Source organism: Caretta caretta, chromosome 19 (genome assembly GCF_965140235.1).
Source record: "Caretta caretta isolate rCarCar2 chromosome 19, rCarCar1.hap1, whole genome shotgun sequence".
Lineage (NCBI taxonomy): Eukaryota > Metazoa > Chordata > Testudines > Cheloniidae > Caretta > Caretta caretta.
In genome coordinates, this window is record NC_134224.1 from 11,843,499 (window position 1) to 11,858,154 (window position 14,656).

A 14,656-nucleotide genomic window follows, 5' to 3' on the forward strand; every position below is an offset into this window, starting at 1 on the left:
TTTCTGTGCCTCAATTTCCCCACCTGTACAACAGGGATAAGAGCACTTCCCTGACTCCCAGGGGGCTGGGGCGGTGAGGAGAACTGCTAGGCAGCTCTCCAACACCACTTTCTACAAGTCATTACCTTCTGATCCCACTGACGGTTACCAAAAGAAACTACACCATTTGCTCAAGAAACTCCCTGAAAAAGCACAAGAACAAATCTGCACAGACACACCCCTAGAACACCGACCTGGGGTATTCTATCTGCTACCCAAGATCCATAAACCTGGAAATCCTGGGCGCCCCATCATCTCAGGCATTGGCACCCTGACAGCAGGATTGTCTGGCTATGTAGACTCCCTCCTCAGGCCCTACGCTACCAGCACTCCCAGCTATCTTCGAGACACCACTGATTTCCTGAGGAAACTACAATCCATCGGTGATCTTCCTGAAAACACCATCCTGGCCACTATGGATGTAGAAGCCCTCTACACCAACATTCCACACAAAGATGGACTACAAGCCGTCAGGAACAGTATCCCTGATAATGTCACGGCAAACCTGGTAGCTGAACTTTGTGACTTTGTCCTCACCCATAACTATTTCACATTTGGGGACAATGTATACCTTCAAATCAGCGGCACTACTATGGGTACCCGCATGGCCCCACAGTATGCCAACATTTTTATGGCTGACTTAGAACAACGCTTCCTCAGCTCTCATCCCCTAATGCCCCTACTCTACCTGCGCTATATTGATGACATCTTCATCATCTGGACCCATGGAAAAGAAGCCCTTGAGGAATTCCACCATGATTTCAACAATTTCCATCCCACCATCCACCTCAGCCTGGACCTGTCCACACAAGAGATCCACTTCCTGGACGCTACGGTGCTAATAAGCGATGGTCACATAAACACCACCCTATACCGGAAACCTACTGACCGCTATTCCTACCTACATGCCTCCAGCTTTCATCCAGACCACACCACACGATCCATTGTCTACAGCCAAGCTCTACGATACAACGGCATTTGCTCCAACCCCTCAGACAGAGACACACACCTACAAGATCTCTATCAAGCATTCTTACAACTACAATACCCACCTGCTGAAGTGCAGAAACAGATTGACAGAGCCAGAAGAGTACCCAAAAGTCACCTACTACAGGACAGGCCCAACAAAGAAAATAACAGAAGGCCACTAACCGTCACCTTCAGCCCCCAACTAAAACCTCTCCAACACATCATCAGGGATCTACAACCTATCCTGAAGGACGACCCATCACTCTCACAGATCTTGGGAGACAGGTCAGTTCTTGCTTACAGACAGCCCCCCAACCTGAAGCAAATACTCACCAGCAACCACAGACCGCACAACAGAACCACTATCCCAGGAACCTATCCTTGCAACAAAGCCCGTTGCCAACTGTGTCCACATATCTATTCAGGGGACACCATCATAGGGCCTAATCACATCAGCCACACTATCAGAGGCTCGTTCACCTGCACATCTACCAATGGGATATATGCCATCATGTGCCAGCAATGCCCCTCTGCCATGTACATTGGACAAACTGGACAGTCTCTACGTAAAAGAATAAATGGACACAAATCAGACGTCAAGAATTATAACATTCAAAAATCAGTTGGAGAACACTTCAATCTCTTTGGTCACTCGATTACAAACCTAAAAGTTGCAATTCTTCAACAAAAAAAATTCAAAAACAGACTCCAACGAGAGACTGCTGAATTGGAATTAATTTGCAAACTGGATAAAAAAACTTGAATAGAAACTGGGAGTGGATGGGTCATTACACAAAGTAAAACTATTTCCCCATGTTTATTCCATCCCCCACCCCCTACTGTTCCTCAGACGTTCTTGTCAACTGCTGGAAATGGCCCACCTTGATTATCACTACAAAAGGTCGTTCCCCCTCTCCCCCCCCCGCTCTCCTGCTGGTAATAGCTCACCTTAAGTGATCACTCTCGTTACAGTCTGTATGGTAACACCCATTGTTTCATGTTCTCTATGTATATAAATCTCCCCACTGCATTTTCCACTGAATGCATCCGATGAAGTGAGCTGTAGCTCACGAAAGCTTATGCTCAAATAAATTTGTTAGTCTCTAAGGTGCCACAAGTACTCCTTTTCTTTTTACCTTAAAGATGGTGAAGCGCTCAGATGCTCCAGGAATCGGGGACAGATAAGTACCATAGCCAGACAGATACCACTTTTGGTATCCCATTCACTGATTTTGGTGAGATAGCCTTCATCTCGACAGCTACTGCCACCTGGAGAACCTCGATGATCTCACTGCCCCATTGACCTTCCCTCTCATTTCAATTCTCAGCTGAGAACCTCTCTCTTCCCTTGACCTAGAGTTCTTAAGTTCTTTTTTCTTGCCATGAGTTACCAACGTAAAATTATTTTAGTTCTAGTTTACATGGAAGATGAAGGTTAAAGTAAGAGGTCAGATCCCCAGCTGGTGTCAATTGGCACAGCTCCATTAAAGTCAACAGAGCAACACCGATTTACACCAACTGTGAATCTTGCCCAGGGTGTATAAAACCACCAATCACTCATTTTGGCTGATAGAACAGGTCTTCCCAGTAGACCATATGTACTCACACGATACATGCATCTTGCAGCTATTCCTGTGAAATTACCCGCTCAAGAGAAGCGAGAGGGAAAGGTTAAAATGTCTCTCTATTATCTGACCGCCATGAGTCAAAAGAAAACAAAAACGTTGACCCACATTTTTTAAAAAGCTCTTTTTTTCATTATCATTTTTTATTTCCTGACAGGGGGAGGTTACGGTCAGAGTCAGATGAAAAGGAGGTTCGGTCTTCTCCAGTTTCTGTGCGCTCTCTCAGCCCGGCCAAAGGTGCGGAAACGCATCTGCTTTGGATTTGTACTGTAAAGCATCTCCAACAGGCCCCAGCCCCTCCCGACCTTAACTGCGGAGACCTGGCCAGGATCGAGGGAGACCCCGGTAGGCGACTCTAGGCAGTACCGAGAGCCAGAGGACAGACCGACGGGGCTTGTCTGTGTTCAGGAGTCTCAATATGAGAATCCCCTGGATAGTCACAACAGCAGAGTTCTGGCTCTTCTCTACACGTGGACCGTCACACATGGAAAGGCAGAAGAGTACGGATACTGGCAGCAGAGCAAGAGGAGAGGAACGGACTGGCACCAGATTGCATCTCAGTGTGTATCTTGGTCCCGCCCCAGCTTTCTGAGAGTACAAGGCAGCTGCTGACACGAAACTCCAGGCTGATACAGCAACTGCTGCGATCTGATTACAAACTTGGATTCAGCTAGGCAGGCTCCATAGGGGGTGTTCAGTGAGACCCAGCAAGCCAAATCCTGCTGTCAGTTACACCGGTGCCATCTGTTGTTATAACTGGGGCTACAGATTTACCCACACTGTGAGCTCAACTGTCAAAAAATACATGGAAGTTCGTGAGATGTCACCCTACCCGCTGTAATAGCAAATGTCAATGGGAAAAGGCACCAGAGGGAGACAGAAAGATTGAATTAGTCCAAACAAAAAGGCCCCATGACAAAACTCAAGGACTGTGTTCAGATTGTGCCTGGTAAACAAGCTAAGCGTGGGACCAGAAGTCAGTGAACCAACTCAGTGTGTCGGAAACCAAGCCGAATGGGTGGATGAAATAATAAGAGGACGAGCTATTCTGCCCACAGCTCCCTTGAGGGATCCTTTAAAAAAAAAAAAAAGATTTGAGACTTTGGGAGAAAAATTGGCCACCCTGGCTCCCACCCTCACCATCCCCCTGGACTTCCATCACCCTGATCCTGAGAGATGTCCTGACCAGAGCGGGCCAGAGAGAGGGACCCAAACACCACCTGGGATCTGAGACTTTGTCTCTCTTCCCCCACATCACGTGTCATTTTCCTTCCCCACCTTATTTCTTCTCTGTCCCATCCCCCTCCTTTTTAATTCTGTCTAATAAGTCTCTGGCTTAGCTAGAAGCCAAGACTGTAGTTTGCTGTAAGCCTGTGACCAGGAAGAAGCAACTAAAAGCAACGCCCTAAACAGCCCGATGCTGGTACCATTTCCCAGGTCTCATACACTGTGCCTGCATTTCTCCAGCGAGAGAAAGTCAACCCCACAGACAGACCCTGCATTTTCTACTTTTGCTGTTCTTGTCTTGCATGTGTTTGTCTTGTGGTGTCTCCTCGAAAACGAGATCGGGCCTTAGCAGCAGCAGCAAGGCCAGTTCCAGCTCATCTCAACGAACATCTTCTCTTTTCCCAAGGGACAGTTAATGCCATCTTTAATGCCAGACGAGGCATTTTTCCTTTCTAAAAACTCTCTCCAGCTCACGGGAAAGGGAACAAGGGATGCTGTTAAAATGGAAGCCCTTATTTAATACTGGCTGTTTCCAGCGCTTTAACAGTTTTTCCTTCTTTTGGGCATCTTTACCAGAAAGTTCCAAGGATTTTGAATGGCTCGTTTGCCATGGCACTAAGCAGGAGGAAGTCTTGGCAAACCAAGCCCGGAATCTTATTTAAGTCTGTTTAATGTAGTGACTGGGCTATATCAGCACCTTTGGGACATCGATTCTATCTGAATCCAACACATCCCAGGGGTGGGGATGGTGTAATGGGCAGAAGAATTTGGCCCGAATGCTTTCCACCACCGTCTCCAAACCGGGAGGCCCAGCTTTCAGCTGGTACAGAGCACTGGTTTCCAGTTCAAATGCTCCCCCCAGAAATGGTCACCTACGGCGGTGTGGAATTGAGATGGAGGGAGAAAAAAAACCCAATAAACTAAAAATAAAGACACTGAAGCAAGGCGGCCTTGGGAGTGCCAGGTCTTTAAACTGTCTGACAAGGCCCGCTGAGACTGGAAAGGCAGGCATCTCAGGTTCAGTGCTTACAGTTATCTGAATAATGTGTGTGGGGGGGGAGGTTTATTATACTCTGGGGGCAGCCGCTTTGGTAAGAGAGCGCTTGCAGCACACCCCTCAGCAACCCGGCGGCTCCATTTAGAAAGATCTATTCTGCCAGGTCTCCGACAGCCCCCACCCTAAGCCCTGCCCACGTTCCCAGTGCTACAGTGCGAGGCAGTTATGGGTTATAGCTCAGGACACCAGGCCTCATCTAGCTGTGGTTGTTGCACTAAACTCGGGGCTAAATATAGCAAGTCCCAGTCCTCACCTCAGGTCAGTGGGATTTCATTCCCCGCTATTTTTAGCCCCCCGTCTACATGCATGTGGATATAAACACAGCTCCCAGGTGCTGCTGTAGAGAAGAGCACAGTGAATGGGGGCGGCCCGCGGGAACAGCACAGGAAATCCACAAACCCGGCATGGCACGGGGCCCAGCTCTGCACGGCTTCCTTCGACCCTGCTGCAGAGTCTGGGGGCAGGGGAGGAGCAAGGGATGGGCCAGTGGATCCTCCTCCTGAATAGATCCATTAGCAGTGCCCCTCACTGGGTTACTCCAGCAGGTTTCTGCACCTCTGAGGCTGCAGTACCAGGTACAGAGCATGACTCTGCTCCATCACATTCATGGCAACCCTAGATGCCCCGGTAGCCTACTGCAGACTCAGCCTGGGGTAAAATCTGAGCAGCATGGTAAGGTGGCAGGGGGGTTGGATAAAGGGTAGGAAGTCCCGGGGGGCAGTCAGGGGACAGGGAGCAGGGGGCGGTTGAATAGGACGGGGAGCGGGGGGGCTGGATAGGGGGTGGGGTCCCGGGGGGGTTAGGGGAGGAGGTGTGCATAGGGGTCGGGGCAGTCAGGGGACAGGGAGCAGAGGGGGTTGGATAGGGGGTGGGGTCCCGGGAGGGGGTGGTCAGGGGACAAGGAGCAAGGGGGGTTGGATGGGTCGGGAGTTCTGAGGGAGGCAGTCAGGGGGCGGGAAGTGGGAGGGGGTGGATAGGGGACGGGGGCCAGGCTGTTTGGGGAGGCACAGCCTTCCCTACCCGGCCCTCCATACAGTTTTGCAACCCCGATGTGGCCCTCAGGCCAAAAAGTTTGCCCACCCCTGCTCTAGAGGAATGCCAGGTTCTGAACACTGACAAGGTGACCAGGATGTAATGTCCTTCGCCAGCATGCTTGCCCCCCTAAAAGCCACCCAAGAGGTAATGAGTTTCCCTACAAAAGCAGCCTGTGTTTAGCTGTTACACCTTTTCAACTACACTGCTGCTTCTCCAGGTTAGCTTGTGAGGTCTTGTGCCCCGGGGCCGAATTCCCCACTGCCTTGCCCCCCACGTGACAGACACAGCTGTGCAAAACAAGTGCACACACTGGGTGCAAAACGCTACCAGGGTCAATGAATGGGAATGGCTGCTTGGGCACAGTTTTGTGCCCTGATTGATTGGTGCCGTATGACAACCCAAGGTGCAAAGTTATGGAGAATCAGGCCCTTTGTGTCTCAGTGAATTGCAAATGAGCCGGCAGTTCAAAGCACTGCTGACAAGTTAGGACGGCAATCGTGCTGAGCTAAGTTAGGTCTTCGTCCTGTGTTAGTGGTAAAGAGCGTCCTTGTAGCAGTGTTGGTCCCAGGATATCAGCGACGAGGGGGGTGAGGTAATCTCTTTTATTGGACCAGCTTCTATTGGTGAGAGACAAGTTTTCGAGCTTACACAGCACTGAAGAAAAATTCCTTTTAAGCTCCAAAGGTTGTTTCTCTCACCAGCAGAAGCTGGTCCAAGAACAGATATTACCTCCCTCACCTTGTCTCTTAGTGGTAAAGAAGCAACCTTCTCCGAACACTGAACGAGGAACTTTTATTAGCATTAATACAGCGTTATCCTAAAGCTAAATCTAAATCTAAATCTAAAATCTAAAAAGCTAAATCTAAATCTAAAGCTGCTCTGTCTTCCTCTCTACCATCCAGCATCTATCTAGAACCATCAACCTAGAACCAACCACATCCTTGCCTGGAAAATATTTCTAATGAAAAAATTATGAATTTACATGGGATATTTCAAAGTGGAACAAAATTAACATTTTTTATTTCATGTTGAAGGGACATTTCTCCTACCAAAGAACGCAATTAAAAGTGAGATTTTCCCAGGGAGAAAAAATATTTTTGATGGAAGCTCATTTTTGGGTGGGAAAATCTCTCCCCTCTGGCCTGTCTTCCTCTTCTAGGTGCAAAGAAACAGCATACACATGCTCACATCCCCTCCTGGTATCTAGCTAAACAATCTTTAAGAAGAGTTAAACTTGAACACGACAGATTCAGAAGAGTCGCTGGCTTAGCCACTCAGGCAGATCTGCTCGTCTCCTGGCCTTACGGACGGTTTGACCCGAAAGGTGTAGAGTCCTGCTCGATGGGGTTAGGACTTTTCCCCGCAGGGTCCTCTTCTTTCACTAGGGCTGTGATGTACATAACACAGTTACCACCGCTAGCAGGGTCCCATGGCAATTCAGCTGGGCTTGGAATCAGCCTACTCCCTATTTCTTCTGAACTGAGCCCCTCGATCAGTCTCCTCCAGGTAGGATGCCACTCAAAGCCTCTGAACCATCTGTGGGGATCAGTGGAGCTCCACGATAAGGCACAAGTTGCCATTCAGCCATGGGCAGCGAGTTCAACAGGCCCGTGGTGCGGGGGCACCGGGCATATTCGTGGCCTGGGGCCCAGCTCCAGCACTGTTTGAGGCCAGGTCTCTCCCTCGGCCCCGCCTTCCGCCCCCGGGCGCTCCCCTTCCCCAGCCCCCGCGCGCCCCCCACCCACGGGCAGTGCAGCATAGCTCAGCAGCGTCCTACCTGCTGGCTCCACGTGGCTGCTGGCCCCTCGCTGCAGCCCCTGGGCGGGGTGGGTCTGTGTCCTGCCCCAAGCGCCCCTGCGGCCAATAGGAAGCTGCGGGGGCAGTGCCTGGGGGTCGCAGCACTCAGAGGCTCCCTGGCCCACCCTGCCTAGGAGCCCCAGGTAAGCACCGCACTCCCCCACCCCCGCCCAGAGCCTGCGCCCCCACCCCTTTCCCACCCCTCCTCCCACCCCCAAAATCCCGCCCAGAGCCTGCATCCACTCCCTCTGCACCCTCTCCCACCCCCAAACTCCCTCCCAGAGCCTGCGCCCCCACCCCTTCTCCCACCCCCAAAATCCCGCCCAGAGCCTGCGCCCCCACCCCCTTCCCATGCCCCCAAACTCCCTCCCAGAGCCTGCACCCCCACCCCTTTCCCACCCCTCCTCCCACCCCCAAACTCCCTCCCAGAGCCTGCGCCCCCACCCCTTTCCCACCCCTCCTCCCACCCCCAAACTCCCGCCCAGAGCCTGCGCCCCCACCCCTTTCCCACCCCTCCTCCCTCCCAGAGCCTGCGCCCCCACCCCTTTCCCACCCCTCCTCCCACCCCCAACTCCCTCCCAGAGCCTGCGTCCCCACCCCTTTCCCATGCCCCCAAACTCCCTCCCAGAGCCTGCACCCCCACCCCTTTCCCATGCCCCCTCCTTCCCCCAAACTCCTGCCCAGAGCCTGCACCCCCACCCCTTTCCCACCCCTCCTCCCACCCCCAAACTCTCTTCCAGAGCCTGCACCCCCACCCCTTTCCCATGCCCCCTCCTTCCCCCAAACTCCCTCCCAGAGCCTGCACCCTCACCCCTTTCCCATGCCCCCAAACTCCCTCCCAGAGCCTGCGCCCCCATCCCCTTCCCATGCCCCCAAACTCCCTCCCAGAGCCTGCACCCCCACCCCTTTCCCACCCCTCCTCCCACCCCCAAAATCCCTCCCAGAGCCTGCACCCCCACCCCTTTCCCACCCCTCCTCCCACCCCCAAACTCCCTCCCAGAGCCTGCACCCCCATCCCCTTCCCATGCCCCCTCCTTCCCCCAAACTCCCGCCCAGAGCCTGCATCCACTCCCTCTGCACCCTCTCCCACCCCCAACTCCCTCCCAGAGCCTGCACCCACTCCCTCTGCACCCCCTCCCATTCCCAAACTCCCTCCCAGAGCCTGCACCCCGCACCACTCCTGCACCCCAATCCCCTGCCTCAGCCCCGGGCCTGCACCCCAGACCTCCTCCGCCAACCCAAACTCCCTCCCAGAGCCTTAGGCAGGCGGGGAGTGGAGTTTGGCTGGGGGGCCCCTCTGGCACCACCAAAATTTCTCCACCGCCCCTGCACTCAGTAATAGGTTTCTCTCGGGTTAGACACATGAGACACCTCTGGCAGCTACATGGCACCTTGGCTTCGCTGTTCCTGAACAGTACAAGTGACTCACGGTCTGCCACCAGCTAGAAATGATACCAACCCCACAGGTCTCCCCAGGAACATATGCCCACAGCCTGGACCAGGCACACTCCATGCGGGAGCTGAGCAGCCTCAAAGTGTGAAACATGCCTGGGACAAAGGCTTGTGGTCCCCTCCAGACAACTTGAGGGTAAAAAGGCTGGCTACTCTGGGGCTTCCACCGCAGCCGTGGGAGACCTGGAGAAGATGCCATTTGGAGGCCCAGTCTGCAGGCCCAATTCTCTATTGCCCAGTGCCTTCTGCAGCCATTTGCCTGTGTGCAAAACAAAGGCAAAGAAAGCACTGCCATTCGGAGTGGCCCTTTACACCCACTTTGCCCTGGTGTCAGCACCACCACCAGGAGTGGGGCAACAGAGGATCAGGCCCTGCAGTGTACAGGAGAAGGCAACACACCCACCATGCACTGGCAATTAGAGACAAACTTTCCAGGGACTCTGCAGCAATTAGCAGCTCTTTAACAGATTCTGTGGTGCAACCCATATCACGTGTTAACATATGTTAACATACTTCCCCTTTTATAGATGCTCACTCCCCCCCTCCCTCCCCCAATTGCAGGCAGAGCCACAAGCACCAGGTATCATGCTGGAAGGAGGGGGGGGATCAGAGGGGATTAATTACACTCCACTGAGACAAAGGTCGCAAGGAAAGTAAAATATTAACCTCAGGCACCAGCTCCTCCTAAACTGCACATTGCATCAGATCCTGATTGCACTGCACCAGTGCCAATCAGGGGACAGATCCCCTGCCAGCAGGATGGGGGTGGCCTCCCTGCACCTGCGAGCTACACCAGCTAAGGAGCTGGGCCCGAAGAGCAAATCAGGGGAAGCCAGCAGACCTTCCCCAGGACAAGACGGATGCTCAGGAAGGATCAGGCCGGTTGTATCTACACTAAACTGTTTATTTTATCTAAGGCACGAGAACAGTTCAGGGCGGGCGGGGGACACCTGTCCTGTTTGTTCTTAAATCTGGTGCACGAGCTTTCATTTAAACTCATCCCTCCCCTCCCCCCGCGTTCCACTTTTTCATTCTCTTGTGAAAAAGGTTTAGGCACCTAGTTCCTTCCCCTCCTCCCCTGGATATTTTTGCTTTTCCCCAGCCCAGTCTCCTTGGACAAGCCCCAGTCTGAGATTGGGTTTGCACGGTTCAGATTCCTGTCGCTTTCACCCACTCTTTACACCTCTCCAAACCGGGCCCCTGAGCCAGGGTGGCGGGGCGGGGGAGGGCCACGAAGGACAATCAGAAAGCTCCACAGATGGGTGGGGTTGAAAAACACCATGCAACCAAACCCTGGCAAAATGAAAATACAGTCAGGAGACCAATGAAAGCAACAGCTCAAATGCACAGAGAAATCAAGAGGTATTGGGTTAGACTGGATGGCTGAAACCCAAAGGATCAGGCTACAAGAAATTTGGTCGTTTTCACATGTCGCCACCAAAGTTGACATTTTGGGGGAGCAAAGCTTTGAGGGCCTGATTTTTCAGAGGTGCTGAGCACCCTTCCCTCAAGGGAGGTGGGGACAACAGCCTCTGAACCCCGAGCAAATCAGAATCAGGCTGTTCAGCAACTGCAGTCAGCAGTTCCCTAGGCCAAATCAGCTGGAAGAGACCCACCAAATAGCCCTTCCTCCTTCTATCAGCAGGATTTATCCAGGAGGTTCTCTTCTGCACAGAGCCAAGGTGCAAAATTTAAACAGACACACACACACCCCGTTTTGGTTTTCCTTCTTCACAGACACACAGATCCAAGCTGGAAAGTTGAGCAACACACACACACGATCCAAGCTCTGGAAAGTTTAAACACACACACGCTGTTTTGGTTTTTCTTACCCTGCTCTTACACACAGTGTGTGTGTGTGTTTTCTTACGCACACAGTATGGCGCGCACACACACACACACACACACACAATTGGAGTTACTTACTGTGTTCTTCCTGGTCACCATCTTATCCAGCTTCTTTGCAATCCTCACCAGCTCCTCGGCTCGCCCCATGATCGCGGCTCCCAAGTTTTGGCGTTCAGGAGCAAGAAGTGTGTGTGTGGGGGGGGGGCGTTAAACCACAAAAGCAGCCAGGAGCTCGCCCCCGGGACAACTCGGATCTGTTTTCATCGGGGCCTGGGCGGGGGGTGGGGGGGAGTGTGTGTGTTGGGGGGGGGGAGTGGGTCGAACTTTTGCTCCAAGTTTTGGTTGCGGGGGCCGCTGACAGCTTGGCCCGGCGGGGGGGGGACGGACCGAAAACGAAGAAACGGGAGCGAAAGAGCGAAAGCAAAGAAGGGGGCGTGGTCACGGGGCCGCCACATGCAGCCAAAATAGCACAAGGGGGACGGGCTAAATATAGGAGCCAAGGTCCGAGCAGGGCCGGGCGGAGGCTGGGAGCGGCTGCGGGGCGGGAGGGGCAGCGCTGCGCGTGTGGACGCAGGAGGTGCCCTGGTGTGTGACCGTCTAGATCAGGAGCGGTGACAGCTGCCTTGCGCCTGCCCAGGGCCCGAGGATCATCACAGCCCCCCACCAGGCTACAGCAGCCAAATGGATAAAACACTTGGCGAGGAGCGGAGGGGAGAAGGAGATGCCCCCAGGCCATGGGAACTTTAGGAACAGAGCTGGAGGCTAGGCACAGGCAGGTTAGGGCATGGCCCTCACTGCGCTGCTGAAAGTCTGCATTGTACCAAGCCCCCACCTATTGGCAAGCTCTGTCTACTATTTGCCTCTTGGGTCCATAAACCCAGTCTGGAAATTTCCCCTGGAACCGGCTTGCCACACTGCAATGGATCTTCTAGTCCAGGATCCTGCATCAGACAGAGGCCAAGGCCCAGTGCTTCAGCAAAAGGCCCCGGTGCAACCCTCTCCCATTGAGAGAGAAGGGAAATTTCTTCCTGACCACAGCTGGTGACCAACATATGTCTTGAAACATGAGGGTTTGGTGATGCATGTCATTTTATTGTAGCTCAGGGGGCATGCTGTTCTTATTCATAGTAGCAGGTAATCCTTTTAAAGAGCGTATTAAACCAATCCTCTGCAGCAATAAGTTCCAGAGGTTTATAATATTTAGTTTAACAGCTCAGGAGGTTATAGCTTTTTAACATACTGGATAATTGTAAGGCTAATAATGACATTTGCAGTTATGTATGTAAATAACTAGGTTGTTTAAGGTCTTTGGGACAGGAACTGACCGTTACTATGTGTCTGTACAGCACATACCACAAACTACAACTCACATGAGGCACGATGGCAGTGCAGCAAAATTGAAATGGTTCAAATGTTGGGTATTTGGCTTTTTGAAGAAAAAAAATCAAAAATTTCCACAGAAAGCAGACATCTTTTGTGAAAAAAAATCATTTAGCCAAAAGCCCAGTTTTCCATCAAAAAGAGTTTTGGAGGAAAATTTTTGACTAGCCCTGGTAATTAAATCCCATGCTTCAAGGCACCAACTGATCAGCTATGAGGGGTCAGGAAGGAATTGTCCTGAACTCCACAGCCAGTGTTCCACCACAGGCCAACTTTGGTTTCTCCTAGCTCTGAAGCTTAAGCTCGCCCGGGAGACAGGATACTAGACACTGGACTTGGTGGTCTGATTTAGGAGGGCTTTTGTCCTATATTTCTAAACAACTTTAAAACAGCATCCCAGCTGAAGAACCTAGAGCAGCTGGTGGCCGATATTACTGATAAAGCTCAGCCTAAGGGAGCTTTGCAAAACAAAGGGGGAGAGATTGTATATGTATGCACGTGTTCAAAACAGAGAGCGAGAGAGAGACTGACTCGCCAGGGGTTTTAGACAGTGCCACTAATTCACTGGTTTGACTTTTTCCCTAATGTTTGTTTTTCAAATTCAAGTTCATAATGACCCTCCAAGCTGAGCATTTTTAGGTAATAAGAGTACAGCTTAAGCCAGTTGTTTTCAAACTTTTGTACCGGTGACCCCTTTCACATAGCAAGCCTCTGAGTGCGAGCCCTTATAAATTAAAAACATGTTTTTATATATTTAACACCATTATAAATGCTGGATGCAAAGCAGGGTTTGGGATGGAGGCTGACAGCACACGACCCCCCCACGTAATAACCTCATGACCCCCAAGGGGTTCCGACCCCCAGTTTGAAAATCCCTGGCTTAAGCCATTGGAGTCTGCCAGCTTCTTAACACCAGCCCAGGGGAGGGGTGTGAATGTATGAGATAAAACCCATGCCATGCCTTAGTGCTTAAAGAGGCACAGGGAGGTAGCATCAGGGCTCAAAATGTAAGGTTTCTTTTATCAAAAGGGGGAGGAAAGGATGGGGGCGGGGGAGGGCAGACATATAGGACTAGAAACATTTTCATGTAGCCCTTCGGGGGGAGGAGTTAATAGGTTGCTGCAGTGTTGAAAAACAATACTGGGCTGCAGCAAGAGAACCAGAAAATGAAACTGACTAGAGAGGGTAAAAATGAAACTGATTAGGAACAGAAACAGATCTGTTTGATGTATAGCATTCCAGCCCAGGGAACTGCAGAAAGAAAACAGCATCAAGGGTGAGAATTAAAGTCAGATCAAAGTTTTCAAAAACACAAGCTCTCCTAAGTCCACCTATAGAAGTGGCCTAATTTTCAAAAAAAGAAAAGGAGTACTTGTGGCACCTTAGAGACCAACCAATTTATTTGAGCATAAGCTTTTGTGAGCTACAGCTCACTTCATCGGATGCATACATTTTCTTTTTGCGAATACAGACTAACACGGCTGTTACTCTGAAACCTAATTTTCAAAAGTGCTGAGGGCCCACCAGCCCCCGCTGAAGTCAGTGGGCAGCTCAGCATTTTTGAAAGTCAGGCATTTGAGGCTATGTCTGCACTTCGAACTGGGAATGACACCCCGAGCTAGAACTGCAGATGTACCCTTAATGAAGATGTTGGCTCGGATTCTCCAAAGCACTTGAGCGCACTCTTAAATCTCATTGAAGGGGACTCAAAACATGCTTAAGTGCTTTGTTGAATTGGGGCCTTGGGATCCAAATGTTGAAGGGTAACTAGTGATTTTGGGTGTCCACTCTCACAGACCTCAAAACGGTCCCCGATTTTCAGAGGGTGGGTGCTTAGCATTTATTATTTTTTTTAAATTCTGCCCCTATTCAGCTGTCTCAAGTCAGATAACAAAAGAGGCATGCAAAATTGCTTTTGAAAATTTAGGAGCTGAATGTTGGGGATTTTATTTTTTAAATCTGTCTAGATGTTCAAAAGTTTTTCTAGGTGTAACATCACACGGGGCTACTGGAAAGAGGATTTGTTGTTTTAAATATGAGGAGTATCCCTTTAAGTAAAGTTATACCTGCCCCATCTGTAAATCTTTAGTTTTACTCCTGAGGGTAAATGCAAAGTGCAGCCAAGCAGTCCCTTTCCGGGTTGTCAGGAGAGCTGGGTATAAAATGGCTGATCCAAATCCAAAAAGGCAGGTGGGAACACACACAGAGTTGCTGCCTGGACAGGATC

At 51.2% G+C, this 14,656-nt stretch overlaps 1 protein-coding gene across 4 annotated transcripts in view; it reads right to left on the minus strand.

Annotated features, from left to right (window-relative positions):
- Positions 1-11,404, minus strand: part of TCEA3 (transcription elongation factor A3) — a 30,584-nt gene extending 19,180 nt beyond the window's left edge. For 2 of the 4 annotated variants that reach the window (XM_048825494.2, XM_048825491.2), the window contains exon 1: positions 11,128-11,404. In XM_048825494.2, the coding sequence (XP_048681451.2) occupies positions 11,128-11,196 (69 nt within the window). In that variant the 5' untranslated portion in view covers positions 11,197-11,404. The remainder of the gene's footprint in view (positions 1-11,127) is intronic. The other 2 variants (XM_048825492.2, XM_048825495.2) reach the window with 2 other exon arrangements.
- Between the last annotated feature and the right edge of the window lie 3,252 nt (positions 11,405-14,656).